The sequence below is a fragment of the Chiloscyllium punctatum genome, chromosome 32 (genome assembly GCF_047496795.1).
Source record: "Chiloscyllium punctatum isolate Juve2018m chromosome 32, sChiPun1.3, whole genome shotgun sequence".
NCBI classification, from domain to species: Eukaryota; Metazoa; Chordata; class Chondrichthyes; order Orectolobiformes; family Hemiscylliidae; genus Chiloscyllium; species Chiloscyllium punctatum.
This window is the reverse complement of record NC_092770.1, coordinates 4,050,562-4,068,133: the sequence shown is the minus strand read 5'-3', so window position 1 is coordinate 4,068,133 and position 17,572 is coordinate 4,050,562. Positions and strand designations below refer to the sequence as shown.

Sequence of the window (17,572 nt, the reverse complement as noted above, 5' to 3'; positions counted from 1 at the left end):
CTTCCTCTTCTGTAACATGGACATTTTTCATGGTGTCACCAAATATTTCCCTACAGTCTATATCTTCCATATCCTTTTTCACAGTAAATACTGATGCTAAATACTCATTTAGTATCTCCCCCATTTTCTGCGGCTCCACACAAAGGCCGCCTTGCTGAACTTTTGCCCTTAACGTATTTGAAAAAACCCTTTGGATTCTCCTTAATTCTAGTTGCCAAATCTATCTCATGTCCCCCTTTTTGCCCTCCTGATTTCCCTCCTAAGTATACTCCTACTTCCTTTATACTCTTCTAAGGATTCACTCGATCTCTCCTGTCTAAACCTGACATATACTTCCTTCTTTTACTTAACCAAACCCTCAACTTCTTTGTCATCCAGCATTCCCTGTATCTTCCCACGTAGCATATCTTACTTGATCCACTTACCAAGTCAAAGCTGAAATATTTCTTCTGGAGTGCTGCTTCCAGCCCGCTGCTGTTCCCAAGAGTGCTGCTGACACTTATCAATTTTGCATGTTCACTGCCTACAACTTCTTGAAATGCACACAGAATTGGCCCAACAATTCCACATTGACTAACCCTAATGCTCTTAGATTAGTTAAATTACTTGTGTTGAGATTTTTTTTTCCTCCATGGTCAAATGGCTTCTCTCCTCTGAGGCAGGAGGTCTATGTACAAAGTCTCATCTCAGGACACCACATATTCAATTTTTTTTAAAGCAAAGGAAGCTTGGTGGCAGTACCTTACCGCAGAGGAGGCGGTGATTGGCAACCCATAACCCAGTACAACAATAAGGTGGTAGTTCAATACAAGTTGTTGAGACTGTGTGCCATCCCTTGGCACCTGGTATGTGTTTGCAACATACTCTGCTTCGGCCGAGCACGTGCCAGGAACAAGCCCCGCCCCCTCCAGCTTCCGACGTCCTGAACAGTCGGCCGCGACAAAAGGCCTTCTGCCTGACGTCAGCGTGGGCGTGGTCCTGCGTCTGACGTCACGCGCAGGCCGGTTTGTGCCCGGCTGCGAGCGGCGGTTGGAGCCAACCTTCGGCGAAGACGTTGGCACCTGGACGGGGGAAGGGGGCTCCTCCTCCATCGACATGCCGGCGAAAAGCACAGGACCTGGGCGTGAAAATTGCCGCTCACTCGAAATAGGAAGCGGTCGGTGTCATTCAGCCGCTTGTTACTAGCCCCTCCCCCTCCCCCTCCCCCTGTCAGAGCTGCTGTGGGGGCTCCACGTTATCATCACTATTTATTATGAATTGAAAACGGCGCAGGAAGGGATCTGTACTTATAAAGGAGAGCCGCATCTACCTGCTGTAAATATTACAACGTCAGGAGCAAACGGATTAAAAATCGTCTCAACTAATCCCGGTGTCATTGGGGAATCGTCTGGCTCTGTGTCTCCTTCACACCACCTCCCCACGTAGACCCTTGTCCCACTGTAATGTACTTTGGGGAAAGATGCCCCCCCCCGCCCCGCCTTGTCACCGGATTGTTAACCGGCAGAGTTGAGTGATGTGCCCACGCTTTTATTTGGCAACAATAGGACTTGAGTAATTGTCATTTTGTTTTTTTTTTAAAAATGAAGAAAATACTCCGTTTCGCAAAGAAAAAGAGAAAGTTTTCGCCCAATGCCTCAGACACTGCGAGTGTGGCCTCAGCAGGGTATGAGCTGAGAGAGAAGGATTTGGGAAAGCTGCACAAAGCTGCTTCTACCGGAGACTTAACTAAGCTGCGGCAGCTCATTAAGAAAAATGATGTAAATCAACTGGATAAAGAAAACAGGTAAGGTGGTTCCTGGTATTTATGCCATAAAATACCTTCAGAAATAAAAACAACATTGGGACTTTGGAGAAGATTTGTAGCTCAGGTTGTTGGTCAGGTTGCAAGTTTGCTTGCTGAGTTGGTAGATTTGTTCTCGAATGTTTTGTCACCATGCTAGGTAACATCATCAGTGAGCCTCTAGTAAAGCCCAGCTGGTCATGCAGCATCCCGCGAGCAGGAAAATCAACATTGCGGGCAAAAGCCCTTCTTCAGGCTTTTGCCTGAAATATCGATTTTCCTGCTGCTCAGATGCTGCCTGACCTGCTGTGCTTTTCCAGTGCCACACTTTTGACTCTAATCTCCAGCATCTGCAAATGGGATAGAATGCCAATGCTTTACCAGAGGCTCACTGATGATGTTACCTAGCATGGTGACAAAACATCTGAGAACAAATCTTACCAAAAAAAAATTTGTAAGATGATCAGAGAGAAACAGATAAGATTGTATGTTGATACCTTTCTGTTAATTGGCTTGAAACACGGCTGTACTGATGCTGCTTGTGTATTAACGGCACTGTTCAAATTTTTATTTCCAATTTCCAGCATTTGCAATGGTAATGTCTTGATGTTTGTCTGCCTAATACAGTAATTCAGTCCTTGAAATGGGCATTAAGATATAACTTGTGGGTTACATGCTTTCCCAGAACCAACCAGGTTCTGTTTCCACTTCTGTTGCTTACTTTATTTTGATTTTTCTTTGCTGTGATTTTTAATGTTTTTATTTAAAAAATCATCTCTTTGGACAAAATTAACTAGTAGAGAAAAATAATCTTATTCCTATTTACTTTTTCAAAAGGACAGCAAAGGTTACCCATGAAACTGCATACAGTCCAATGAGTTTGGTCTCCATTAATAAGGTTAAAGGAGTGTTTCATTAAAAATGATCCCAGAGGAATCCAGACTTGAAATAATATCTGAAAATATTGCTATTATTGGTATATGTTGTGGTCTTGTCTGGTGTCATCTGAGATGTTTTGTGAAGATTCACTGCCACAGTCCTTTGTATTAGTATCGGCTCGCATCCCTTGGGGAAAGGTAGCAATATAAAGTCTTTGGTGGAATAGACACTTGGTCTTGATAGACAGAGAAAGCCCATTATATAATATCAGTTGAATTACATCTCAATTTACAAGAGTTTCTTGATAAAATTTAGTCCCATCATATACAAGTTTAAATTGTTTTTCCTGATGTCAATTAAGCCATAGCCTATATATGGACAAAAGAGCTGGACTCCACACATCAGGTGGAAATGACTGCCCTTGACATCATGGCAGTATTTGAATATGATACTAGGAACCCAAATAAAACTAGAGTTGTTGGAATCATCTGTTACACAAAGGAAAATGGTTGTGGTTTTTCAAAGTTAGTCATCTGAGAACCAGGACATCGCAGCAAAGTTGTCTGAGGCCCAATCATCTCTAGCAGCTCTATCCTTCATTAGCTCAAACTCTGCAAAGCTCAGCACTCTCTTTGTGACTTCTTATACTGGAGCAGATGTTGTGTTCATGCAGCGAGATCTGGACAACATTCAAAGTTGGGCTGTTAAATGACAATAAAAATTCACACCACACAAATGTCAGGCAACAAACATCTTCAAAAAGAGAGAATCTAAGATTTGTTGGCATTCTCTTTGCTGGACTCCCCACTGTTGCCATCCTGAAGACTACTGTACTAGAAACTGACAAACCATTTAATTACTATGGGTGTAAGAGCTGGTCAGAAGCTGAGACGTCTGTGGTGAGTATTTCATCACCTTTTCCCCAGTGTTGGTGTGTCTAGGCGGTATAAGTCAGGAGTGTGAAAAAATACTCTCCATTTGCTTGGATGGGAGCAGTTCCAGAAGCACCTAAGTAGTTTGACACCATCCAGGAAAACACAGCCTGTTTGATTGGCACCCCAACCACAACTTTGAACATTGTCTGCACGATGCACTGCCGTGACAGAAGACTGCTTCAATAGAATCTTCCAAGCCTGCAAACATAAACAAAACTGCATCAGATACATGGGATTGCCACCACCAAAAAGCTCTCCTTAAAGCCATCCTGGCTTGCAAATGTGTGTAGCCACTGTCAATGGATCAGAATTGTGAAACACTCTTCCTAATACCATTATGACTGCCCTTCCATACCTATACCTGTAGTGGTACAAGACGGTAATAAATACTCGCCTGATTAGCAATGCCCACATCCCATAAATGTATTTTAAAAATTCCTTCCAGGTGCTAATGGCTTAAACAATAATTATGTTGATTTATTTATTGTAGCGTGTATTTTGTTACAACATACAGTGAAAAGTGTTCTATAGTGTCACGACTCTCCAGCACCATATTTTAAAAAAAATTCAAAATGTAGAATATAAGAGCAAAAAAAAATGTGTTAAACTTTACAGTCCTTGTTAAATGTTCTATTGAGAATCTGGTAGTCAGACACGAGTCCCCTTCACCACATTGCTGCCGCTGGAACAAAAGTCGCCACTCTTCAGCACCATCTTGCCTCCACCAATGCTCTCACCACTGAGTCCTTGATGGACTTTGCCAGTGCAGACACCACTGATGCTGCTCAGTACCACAGCGGCCCAAATCCGACACCACTGCCGCGATGAGTCCGCTTTTGGCCCACCTTGCCAAAGCTACTGATGCCACCAGGTCTCATACTGGGCCCAAACATGCGTCTGCCTCCGTAAGATCTTGGTAATATAATTTACAAGTATTCTTTGATTATGTGAAATCCTGACAATAACAAGAAAAGCATTCTAGAGATGCAAAGACCATGTGAATGTTTCAGGTCCAGGACATTTCATCAAAACTAGGTAAGTTAAACTTGTAAGTGGTGGTATGGGGACGGAAAAATACTGAAGAGTGAGGAATAGGCCAGGCCATCATGTTGCAGATTGCTGTTAGCCTGTAGTGCCTCTTAAATTTTCAGTTTTGAGCTGCTAGATCTTTTCTATCTTTCCAATTTATGACAATAGGCGGTGAACTCAGTGTGAAAAGTTGCAGTTTGTCTCCATGGATTTGATGTTTTGCAACATGCAGGTTGGTGAACATAAGGTGAATTAGGTTTCTCCTTTGGTTTTCTCAGCAACTACCTTAAATCCTCCATGCCTTTATTTCCATTAAGGTTCGATAGGTAATAATGTTCGCAAGTCACCCTTTGTGATGGACATGGAAGCCACCAGCCAGAATGCTACCTTTGTGTTTTTTACAGGTGCTATTTAACATGAACTACTAGTTCATCAGATGAGACCGAGCCAAAAGTGGCCATAGGTAGGAGGTTTTATTGGTCATATTAATGGATGTAAGTTTACTTGCTGAGCTGGAAGGTTCATTTCCAGACATTTCATCACCCTACTAGGTAACTTCTTCAGTGGGCCTCCGGGCAAAGCACTGCTGGTGATTCCTGCTTTCTATTTATGTAGAAAATATAGAGGGTCATCCCTCTCTCACAGTATCCTTACATACAGATGACGAAGGATATCACTTCGACTGGGACAACACATCCATCCTAGGACAAGCTAAACAGAGACAGGCACAAGAATTCCTAGAAGCAAGGCATTCCAACTGGAACTCTATCAACAAACACATCGAGTTAGACCCCATCTACCAGCCCCTGAGAAAATGAACAGGGAATGACATCACCAACCCAAAGAAACCCACACATATAAATAGAAAGCAGGAACCATCAGCAGTGCTTCGCTGATTAAGAGGAGGGTGGAATTTTAAGATGATTGAAGTGGAGGTGGAAAATTATTTCTAATAGTAAGTGGCACTTTCAACGATAAGCAGTTGTTGAAGCAAAATTTATCAATGCATTGTTTTTAAAGACCAGTTGTTTGGTGCTCATGGATATCAAGAGGAACCAGGGAAATAGTACAGGTATTTAGATTAGCTGATTCATTTGGAGAAATATGCTGTAAAAGCTTGTTGGGCCAAATGACTGTTACAACCCAGAAACAAACAATCTATAATTCTCCAGCCTCTCAAGATAAGTTGATTGATGTTGCTTTTATAAAGATGAATTATTTGAGAAAAAAATCATGACCATATTAGAATGATTTGTGCAAAAATGTATCCGTGTCACAGCAGTGTTCTGTTCAGGATTAATAGATTAATATTCATTCATTTTCCTTCCAGGGCACCATTGCATCTTGCATGTGCAAGTGGGCATGTAGAGGCAGTTACTTTCCTTGTGGAACACAAATCAAAACTAAATATCTGTGACAATGATAACCGTTCCCCTTTGATGAAGGTAAGAAATAAATGTTACTGTGTTGACCAAATTCCATGCATCTGTTTCCATTAAAAATGAAGAGTGTATCACATTCTGTTTGTGTACTTTTGTATTGAGATACATCAACACTTGGTTGATCTGTCAGTTGCATATCTAGCTGGCACTGTAATTAATATTTTCAGTGTTAAATGGAAAACTTTAGCTGTTAACCTTGACAATCATCAATAATTTTATGTAGACCCCAGTCATCAAGTGTCAATATGGAGTGGCCAAATTCTGTCTTGTAGGATAGTGAACAGGCAACCTGTCATGCAATAAATTGTTGGATTTAGAAACTGATATTTTGTGTATTCTTTTGTCCATTCATCTATCTTCCTTTCCCTTCCCTAACTGAGCAGGGAGTTTGTTGCAATCCCATTTCTAACACAACATCAAAAAGTATCTTTCTCACTTCCCTGCTCCACTTTTTTCACCATCCTCTTGCTTACATTTTAAATCAGTCATGCTGGCTTTCATTGTTCAAGGAGTGCCTTGAGAAGCAAACCAAGAATAACTGGTACTTAGTTTGCATTGTTGAAACAGTGTATGCACATGTTCTTGAAAGAACATTGCTTTGTTTATCAATATATTTAACTTGTATGTATGCAAGGGCACCACATAGCAAATCCAATAGTCAATCCTAAATTGATTATCATTGTAATTTTTCTCACAACCAGGATTATACAGATTCTGTTTAATTGTAAGGGTCACATGTAATATTGGACACGTTATTGAAAATTTTCCAAGCATGAAATGGGATGCTGAGCACGGGCCAGTATCCTTTTCTCTTGCTGCGAATCTCTAAAGGACTGATGCAAAGTAGCTTGATGCGGTCTACCAGTCTTCGGGAATTATGGCCACCTTCGTATCACATAATCACTGAAGTTCATTTTCCATATTATTTTACTTAACTGTGATAAGCATCATTTTTTTTATAAAGTAGCAAGATAGAACTAGCAGTTTAATTCATTGATGCCAGTGCAACCTGTGGACCTCTCTTCACATTAGATTAGATTACTTACAGTGTGGAAACAGGCCCTTCGGCCCAACAAGTCCACACCGCCCCGCCGAAGTGTAACCCACCCATACCCCGACATCTACATTTACCCCTTACCTAACACTACGGGCAATTTAGCATGGCCAATTCACCTGGCCTGCACATCTTTAGGACTGTGGGAGGAAACCGGAGCACCCGGAGGAAACCCACGCAGACACGGGGAGAATGTGCAAACTCCACACAGACAGTCGCCTGAGGCGGGAATTGAACCCGGGTCTCAGGCGCTGTGAGGCACCAGTGCTAACCACTGTGCCACCGTGCCGCCCACTTGATAAAATCCACATCTTTTGATAAAATAGCAAACTGAAGTTTACTTAAAAGGCTTTAAAACTTTAAAAAACTTAAAAGGTAAGTATGACAATTCAGTAGTCATGGGGTAATATAGACCCAACATGAAATATCAGCAATTGTGAACACGCAGTGTGACACCTTTTTACACCGTGAATACCTAGCACTGTCTCACCTGCAAAATACTGTGAGTTCTACATATGGGTTTTCAATTAACTTACACATGGTGCATCAGTTATATATCCCATGTAACACAACTTTTATTAATCATGACCTCTTGGCAAACTAAGTGAAATTTTAGTCGAGTTTTGATCCTGTATATTATAAATTAACCTAATGCTTCAATTATCCAACTTTGAAAATTATTACAATGCAAACTTTTTGATATATCATCCGCAGGCAGTACAGTGCCAACAAGAGCGTTGTGCAATCATTTTATTGGATCATAATGCTGATCCTAACCTTGTGGACATCAATGGAAATACTGCCCTGCATCTTGCTGCTCTGATCCCTAACATCTCTTTGGTAATGCATTTAATAGAGCGAGAAGCACACATGAATGCTCGAAATAAGGTACTTACATTTGCGTTTATTTAGTTGTTATCATTAGTTTGTACAAAATTTGTGTTGTACAAAATTTGTCTAACTTTCTTGGGTATGTTATAATATAGAATTTATGATTTGTTGTAAATAACATGATGCTTGCTGATGTAAACACCAAGGACTTGATACAGCATGTAAGTAGTGAAAATTTCATGTCGAACTTGAAGTGTTTAAGATACTTACACCAAATCAAGCTACACTTAATTTTTGTATATTAATATAAATTGGTCATCTTATTATGAATACTTGGAATATGCTAAGCTTGAGTCACACTTGTAGTAGTGGTCTGAGAATTAGCATTGCTCATAGCAAATTAATAAATGGAGATAATTTCCTGCTGTTAAAACCCAGTTTCACTTTATTGTGATCTTGTGACATAATGGTAGGAGTTCAGCCTCTGAGCCAGAAGCTCCACGTTCAAGTCCCACTTTATGGCCAAAAAAAAAGCACATTCATGGTGCAGCAAACAGGTTGAGTATTGACATGTGAATTGTTCCAGCATATGCCATTGACAAACAGTGAGACTGGGAGAGATTTCAAATCAGCTAAGTCGTGGAAAGAAATTGGGACCTTGACCATCACTATCCTTAGCTCCAGGCTACATCGTGGATGTAAATGTGTATGTTGCTTAACAATTCTGACTCCTTGATTATCGAGTGACTAGCTTGCATAAGATGGGTGCCAACAGCAGAGTTTTATTCTCTGTTCTTGCTAGGGTGACTTTAAAACCTGCCCCCTTGCCCTTCCTTTGTGGAGATTGTGATGCAATTGGTTGGACCAGTTTTAGGAAAGGAACTCAAAAGAATAAGACACCTCATTATGCAAGGCTAAACTTTTCGTGAAGTCTCTTGTAGAAATATAAAAATGGAAATGGGGAATTTCTAACCAAATCAGTTGACTTAATTTCCAGTTCTGGAACATGTGGTATCTTTTGCATATTCTGAGGCAGAGTACTAAATGCTGGCTGCAATTTAAAGATATCCATGTTATTGTTGTTGCAAGCCTGATGTTGCTGTCAGATTCCTAGGTGTAATGATTGCAAACTATAACAGTTTGTCATTAAAAATCCACAAGTTCAACATATTTTCTGGTTTTGCCTAAAGATGTAGCCGAGATGTCACTGCAGTCTCTTTGATCCTGATCCGTTATGTTGATTTCAATGCCAATCACACGATTGTTCCCAACATTTAATTAGATTTAAATTTTAAAATGGACCACAAGTTATACAAAAAAACAATACAAGTTGTTCATTTGTTTGAAATGTTGACTTCAAATTTGTCATTGTAGTGTCTTGAGGGTCATGACTACAGATCATAATCCTGTATCATCTACAAATGTATTGGAACTCTTATATCACAGTGCATTTTTCTTCAGTAAATGGGGACAGACATTCACGCAAATGATTGGGAATGTAAATTCAGAGCAAGATGATTCACTGACTTCTCTAAAGCTTGTTGGAATCATTCTCAGCTACAAACAAGATCCTGGAATGTCACACCTGACATGTCACAGAAGCTTCAAAAAGGATTTTAAAGAGAGAAAACCCTTCTCATCTCTGAACTTTAGGTAAAGAGAAAGGAAGACCCTGTTTGCAGAATGCAATTAGAAGTGCAGTCAAAAGGAAATGCAACAAGACCTTCCAACTGACCTGCAATACCAAGCATGTCAGATCAACTACTCTGCTACCATTGTCACTGTTACTGATATCATTCAGTGTGATGACCAGAATGTCCCATCATCAACACTCCGCTGAACTGAAAGATCAATCCATTAATCTAGGTTATCTTTCATCATTTCTCACCTCATCATTCATTTCTGATGTGTTTGCATGTAATGCATTATTGTGTTGCGTTTATTAACTAATACGTTGTTTTTTTGTTAGCTCAAGAAAGCATGGTTAAGTTTACTCCTTTAAAAATTCACTTAATGTGAGAGAGAGGCATCTGCACAGAAAGAAATCCTTTTTAAGTTAACCTTGGTGTGGCTAACCAGGGGGACAGGTGAATAACGTCGTGGAGTCAATTCTTCTCTCATTACCTGTGGGCTTGCTGATTTTTGGGGTAACTCACCTGGAACTGTAATACAATGAGGATCCTCACCCCAGGACTAGTGACAAATGTACTGTGTTTATTTTGGACAAAAACAGCTATATTACGATGAATACGTTGTTACTTTCTACCCTCCACATTGATCATTGTGGAAATTTTTCCTTATTAAAAGAAAGCCGTGTCTCTGTGCAGCAGAGTTTTCTATAAATCTGTAATAGAATTGTAACAATGGATCTGCAAAAGTATACTCCCTGATATCTGTAATTGTTTTTAGGATCAGTTTTTCCGTGTAGGTTGATTTGGTTTGTGCATGACTTTTGTTTGAAGACCTAGAGTTTTTTATGAAACATGATGATCTCTTTCACCTGTCTTGTTTCCTACTTGATGTTCCTTTGGTTATGCTTCCGCTTGAATGATTTCAAGTGGTATTCTGATGACTGGTGGTTTTGTCTTGAATAGTGGTGTGAAGAGTCAGCTTTTTAGACTCTGTTCATTGCCATTTCACACTCACTTCTGTGTTTTTAAACCTGTTCTCTAGAATTACTTCATTTCTTACCTACATTGAGACCAATGTGAATCTTTTGTTGTATGTAATAAAAATACTTCCCAAATTAATGCAGCCTTTGTAAACAAAATGCATAATATTATGGTCTGATGTGTCCCAAGTGAACATCCATGTTGGTGTTTAAATATTTGAGTTGATAATCTGGTAAATTTGAACTAACCTTGATGCTACCTGGATATCTCAGTACGCTGTAATCTCAACAAGAAATTTGTGTATTATTTTCATGATGTCAGCTTTGTAACACATTGTAGTGCATTAATGATACAATGTCACTTTCTCTCCAATCCTCGACAATGAATAACTTTTGACTTTAAAAGGTGAACTTTATGGTGTTACACAATTTCTATTTCTCTCTTATTGAAACTCCAGGATGGAGGTGGTGGAGACCTTGCCCCCTTGGCCTTGAACCTCTTAGGGTTGAACAGCCTGCTGTCCATATGGTAAATGATTTGAATTCCCTTGGGTAGGTTTTGACTAATGAGCTGGAAGATGGTGAACAGGGGTGGATGCAATGATGCAGCCCTGCTTGACCCCTTCGTCTTCAGTGAAAAGCTCAGACACCACAGTTGCTAGGTATGTCGCAGACATGTCATCGTGCAGCAGCCTCAGCCTCCTGATGAACTTATCAGCGCAGCCATATCATGAAAGTATCTGCCAGTTCGTCTGGTGGTTAACTGTGTCAAACTATTTAGGTCGATGAAGACCATGCAAAGAAGTTGTTTCTTTTCCTGACATGACATGCTGTGTAAATCATATCTGTTGGCCCTCTGGAGGGGCATTAGCCATACTTCAATTCAGGGAGCATTTCCTCAGATAACAGCAGAAGTCTATTGGTAAGGAGATGCTAGTATTTTGTTGGTTGACAGAAGGGGATGCCTCTGTAATTCTCACAGTCAGTTTTGTCACCCTTTAGAAAATGATCACAATCAGAGCATCCCTGCACTCCGAGGGGAGTGCTTCTTTGACCCAAATCGTCGAGAGCAAAGGATGCACATGTTTATGGAGCTGTGGGCCCTCCCTTCTTTAGGATCTCTGCAGGGATCCCATCAGAACCAGCAGCCTTGTTTCTTAGACTCCTTATGGTATCTTGTACTTCCATTGCATTGGAATGCTCTCCCACGTCATCTTGCATGGATTTGTGGGGGATTTGGTTGATGATTTCCAAGTTAACATTGGTATTATGGTTGAGTTCTTGGAAGTGCTGTCTGCAGCGGGTGTTTATTGCCTCATTCTTGAACAGTTTTTGTCAGACTTTAGAGCGCAGGGTGTTTAGATCACGGTAGCTTGGACCATGTATCACCCTGGTGACACTGAAGAAGCCTCTTGTGGAACCAGTATCTGCTACTTGGTGGTATTTCAAGGCCTTATCAGTCCATCATTTGTTTCTGTTTACCCTCTTCTGCAGGTCAGCCTTAGCTTTGGCATAGTCCTTTCTTTCAGCCTTCCAGGTGATATCATTCTGCCAGTCACAGAACACCATTGCAACATACTGTGGAAGATCTGCAGTGCATCTTGGATGGCTTTGTCAAAGCATATAAGCTGATGGGCCTTTTTCTTTAATAAAAACAAATACCACGCAATAGTTCCTGCACCCGTCCTGTAATGAAGGGTCAACAGCACCCCTTTGAAAATATAGATCCCTTTACACACATCGGCAACCATCTCTCCTCCAAGGTCAACATTGTTGCAGAAGTACAACACCGTCTGAGCTGTGTCAGTGAAATCTATGCCCAACTAAGAAGAAGAATGTTTGTTTGAAAACAATGACTTACAGTCCCAGGCTAAACTTCTCGCCTACAAAGCCGTTGCCTTTCTCAGTCTGCTGCGTGGAGTTGAAATTGAAATACCTACAGTAGGCAACTTAAAATACTAAAACAACATCACCAGAGACCCCTCCGAAAAATCCGGTGGGTCACCTGGGAAGACAAGTGCACTAACGCCAATGCCTCAGAGGAGGCCAACATAGACAGCATCACACCATAATTCAACGACAACGCTAATGGACTGGTGATGTCATGTGAATGCCCTACTTATGCCTCCCAAAACAGACCATATATTTGCAGCTAAAAGATGGTCAGTGTGCCCCTCGTGGCCAAAAGAAACACTTGAAAGATAACATTTGAACCAACCTCAAGAAATGCCAGATCAACATCAACAACTGGCAGGACATGGCTACAAACTGGAATCAGTTAAAAAAGCATAATCCAGTAGGGAGCTATACGCCATGAAAACTATCTCTGCCATGCCACTGCACAGAAACCACTGTTGCTCGAGGAGAACTGGAACATCAGAAAAGCCCAGCCTCCACCACTTCCAACCACCATTAACACCTACCAATGCCTGCACCATAAGAAATTCTGTGGTGTTTGGATTGACCTATTCAGACATCAAGAACCACAAGTGCTATCTTGCTATCAAAGTCACTTGCACAGTTTTTTAAAAATTCAGTTATTTTATTCATATTTGGATCATGCCATCATGAAGACTGAAGTTTGACGATTCTTCACTAATCCAAGTCAGACACCAATGAACAGACTGCTAGCAAATAGGTGGTAGCACCCTCATGAATTCCATCCGTGCCTTGTAGACTCTTGGATAAGCGATTGGATAAAATTGGATTTTTCCAGTTTTTTCTTTATTCATTTCCTCGATGGTCATCACATCCTGAGATGGGATCTGAACCTGGTTTTTCTGTCCCAGAGGTAGGGACAGTACCAATGCAACATAAGATCCTCATTTTGTGTCTCTGTGGTCAGGGGAAAAAATCATTTGGTCAGGTGGATTCCAGTGTTGTACATGTAGGGTGTCTAGGACTGCAGCTTGTTTTGGAATTTAACTCATCAGCGCTGCATCTAATGTTGGGTTCCAAACCCTTTGTATTATCCACTGCATTCTTCTCTGCATGTTATCAACGAATGACTGGCTCCTATAATGATAGGGACTGTAGGTAAAGGTCAATACGATCATTAACAAGATCTCCACATGCTAAGAATGAATAAAAATATTTTTTTCAGAAACTTGTTCAAAATTAAAAGTGCCCGTACATTATGAAGTTACAAGATTAAAAACTGGGACGTTTCCAAATCTCCACATTCTAAAAAGTGATCTCCAAATGTTTAAACAGTTATCAAGTGAGAACTAATTTTAGTGATGTGTGGCTATTATTTAACCTAACCATTGGCAGTGGAATTGCTAACTATTCCATCGATGTCATTTAAATGATTGAAGTACATTTTCTTTCCAAAAGGATGGTAACACACCTTTGCTGTTGGCTGCTATTGAAAATCATCAGGAAATAGTAGAACTCTTGCTTAAAGAAGGAGCAGATGTCAATGCCAAGGACAAAACTGGGAGGTAAGGTTTATACATTAAATCATATATTATAACATAAGGACTTGTTTGTGTGAAATTTGCATACCTCTTCCCTATGTGTTTTTCTTCATGAATCTTTTGAATTAACATTGAGTATTGATCATCTCTGTTGCTATGTTTTATTTCTGGTTGCCAGCAACAAGATCCCATATTCATGAGAGAATGTGGCAAATTGTTGGTCAACATTCCATTGTTAAACTAAATCCGATTGTTCAGCCAGTTTATCTTTATTTTCTTAGAATATATATTCAATGCCATTCATTAAGAGCAATTAGCCCTTTCAAGCATGTAATTTTAATATTGTGCATACCATCAAAGATTAAAAGGAACATTTACCTCCTGGTATCTATTTTCAATGCAGTATCTTCATTTCACCAAGGTTAAAATGTTGAACTTTACAGGTTTGTGTCCTTTTAGTTGCTGATGGATGAATGGAAGGAGAATAATAGGAAAATAAATGCATGTAGTTCAATGGCATCAAGGAACTTTTAATTCAGCTGGAATGTTAACTTGCTTGTGATTGAGCAATGTCAAGGCTAGTCAGGTTACATGGGAAATTGTAAACTAAATTCACTGAGTTGGACCCCATTTGAAGAAATTGTCAACAAAGTTTGACTTGTCCTAATCTTTACTGTTCCACACATCAGAGTCCATGGAAGTTAAGCATGCATTAATGTGCAAAAGATACTTTAAAATGAAATTTATCTTTTCATTTTAATAGTTAATACATCAAACACATCCCTTAATCATAAGCATCCAGTCTAGTCTTTCCAAATGGATTGATTTGGCCTCCTAGGGTTCTATTCACTGGCAACCATATTCCATGTATAAGGTCTATTATCCTAAATAGAGTTTTTTTGGGCAAGACAAAAAGGCAACAGATAATAATTTTGGTGCAACAAACTAACAGTTTGTTAAATCGACGATTAACAGACATCCAACTACAAGCACTTGTACTTACGAATATGATTCCATACAGCAGTGTAATTTTAACGACCCGATATGGGGACATTTCATGTAATTGTGATGTTGTATCATCCTCCAACTTTCATTCAGATTTACTTGTGAGCAGACTCAGCAACATCTGGTTAAATAAAACTATCAATAGATGAGTTTATCAAGCTTCTTTTGATCCTTGCTGCTTGAGGATCTTATTTTTATGCCCTACTGAGAGGCCTGCCTATGTCTATAGTTTTGCTACCTAAATGTGACCTGGCTACCTGACACCTTACCTCTGGATGCCCAGGCCCCTGTGTGACATTTTCATGCAATTTTCTATCCTCACGACATTGAGGTCCATCTTTGGCAAAAATGGCAGCTACAACTCTATAAAGGCACATTCTAAAATTTATTTTAATCCTTTTCCTTTCCATCTAAATCTTAGATATTAAATGTATCAGAGGTAGGGGAAGAAATCAGGAATATAGTCTTAAGTTAGAGGATCAGCTACGATCACAGAACAAGTTTGAAGAGCTGAATGCTGTACAGCTGCTCCTAGTTTCTATGTAAACATGTTATTTTATTAATAAGCTTAATATTTAAAGCAACATAATAACTTTGTCAGGAGAATTTTCTTCATTTGTCAAGAATGCCAAACGGATAAACCCAACAATTGTGGTGAATTATTCTTTTACAAATTGAGATGTTGCTAGCCTTTTGTGTCCTGTTTCATGATGCCAAATAAAGGCGTGAAGGAACAAATTGTGATTTTAAAATAAGTAGATTGAAGTAGCACCAATGTCAATCCCACTTCAAATGGGACAAGTCCTTTAGATTGTTTACATCCAAGTGGGAATAAATCAGTATGTAGGCTTGCCACATAATGCAATTTGAGTTATTGATTATGCATCAAGAAATTGTCCATTTTAAATGTTTAACAGCTCGATCCTGAGAATAAAATAAGTCAATTATCTGTTTGTGGCAGCATTGAAAGAGAGGAGTGTGTTTTAGTTATGGCTAGTGATTCCAGTACATCATTTATAAGGCTTTTGTATCCTGTTCTTCCTAGAACTGCCTTGATGATTGCTGCGAGTAATGGACAAATTAGTTTGGTTAAGTTACTTCTACATTACAATGCCGATGTTTCTTTAAAAGAAGATAAAGGATGGACAGCTGAAGATCATGCAATGATGAATGGACACCATGCGTATGGATTTTACTGTTCCATTATTATTTTCATGTTTAGAGGTAGTGGAGTAGTGCAGATGGCATGGCAATTATATTACTAACATATCTTGGGTTTGCCCTATAATGTGACAGTCTGTCTACCTCAGTATAAAACTGGATCACAAAACAGTTTGTTCCATTCTTAGTCCACGCTTGATTAGCTTATCTTCCCCAACCAACATTTGTGTACTATAATTGATCTCTGTCTTCCAACTGTTGATGTGGGAGAGAATCAGCTAATTCTGATTATTTTTCAGCCAGCAATCCTCCACCCTAAAATGAATAGAGAAACTTATGGAGTTTAGTTCTGTTCATCCTGTTTTGGATCCAAAAAAAATTGATTGAAATATGCTCTGTGGTGAGAGAATAAGAGCCATGGAGAGACAAGGGAATGTGAATTACCAAGTAGTCTAATTATAAGTTAATACAAAAGTAAGTGGAAAATTTGGCAGGAGTTGGGGAATGTGGATTGGGAGCAGCTGTTTGAGGGTAAATCCACACTTCATATGTGGGAGACTTTTAAAGAGAGGTTGATTAGAGTGCTGGATAGACATGTCATGTGAAAAAGAAGGACAGAAATGGCACGAGTAGGGGAACCGTGGATGACAGATGAAATTGTGAAACTAGCTAAGAGGGAAAAGGAAGCATATATAAGGTCTAGGCGACTGGAAACAGACAAAGCTTTGGAAGAATATCTGGAAAGTGGGACCATTCTGAAATGAGGAATTAAGAGGGCTAAAAGGGCTTATGAAATATCTTTAGCAAACAAGATTAAGGAAAGTCCCGAAGCCTTTTGCTCCGATATAAGGAGCAAGAGGCTAACTAGAGAAAGGGTTGGCCCACTCAAGGACAGATGAAAAAAGTTACACAGGAGTCAGAGAAAATGGGTGAGATTCTTAATGAGTACATGTACTTTGCATTGGTATTCACTGAGAAGAGGGACATGATGGCTGTTGAGGTTAGGGATAGATGTTTGATTACTCTAAGTCAAGTTGGCATGAGGAGGAAGGAAGTGTTGAATATTTTACAAAGCATTAAGGTGGACAGTCCCCTGGTCTGGACGGAATCTAACTCCGCTTACTGAGGGAAGCGAGAGAGGAAATAGCTGGAGCCTGACCAGATATCTTTACTTCATTCTTGAACACGGGTGAGGTCCCAGACAACTGGATAATTAATGTTGTTGCCTTGTTTAAGAAGGGTAGCAGGGATAATTCAGATAATTGTAGACTGGTGAGCCTGATGTCAGTGGTAGGGAAGCTGCTGGAGAAAATACTGAGGAATAGGATCGATTTGCATTAGGAAGAATGAGTTTATCAAAGATAGGCAACTTGGTTTTGTGCAGTGAAAGTCATATCTTACCAATTTAATAGAATTCTTTGTGGAA

At 39.8% G+C, this 17,572-nt stretch overlaps 1 protein-coding gene across 12 annotated transcripts in view; it reads left to right on the top strand.

The window, feature by feature from the left end:
- Nucleotides 1-984: 984 nt before the first annotated feature.
- ankrd26 (ankyrin repeat domain containing 26) overlaps nt 985-17,572 on the top strand; it is a 161,001-nt gene continuing 144,413 nt past the window's right edge. For 5 of the 12 annotated variants that reach the window (XR_011953372.1, XM_072551519.1, XM_072551517.1 and 2 more), the window contains exons 1-5: nt 985-1,783; nt 5,954-6,068; nt 7,834-8,007; nt 13,898-14,004; nt 16,031-16,168. Coding sequence is in view for 11 of the 12 variants with exons in the window: in XM_072551519.1 (XP_072407620.1) it covers nt 1,581-1,783; nt 5,954-6,068; nt 7,834-8,007; nt 13,898-14,004; nt 16,031-16,168 (737 nt within the window). In the remaining variant the exon portion in view is untranslated. The remainder of the gene's footprint in view (nt 1,784-5,953; nt 6,069-7,833; nt 8,008-13,897; nt 14,005-16,030; nt 16,169-17,572) is intronic. The other 7 variants (XM_072551518.1, XM_072551522.1, XM_072551524.1 and 4 more) reach the window with 2 other exon arrangements.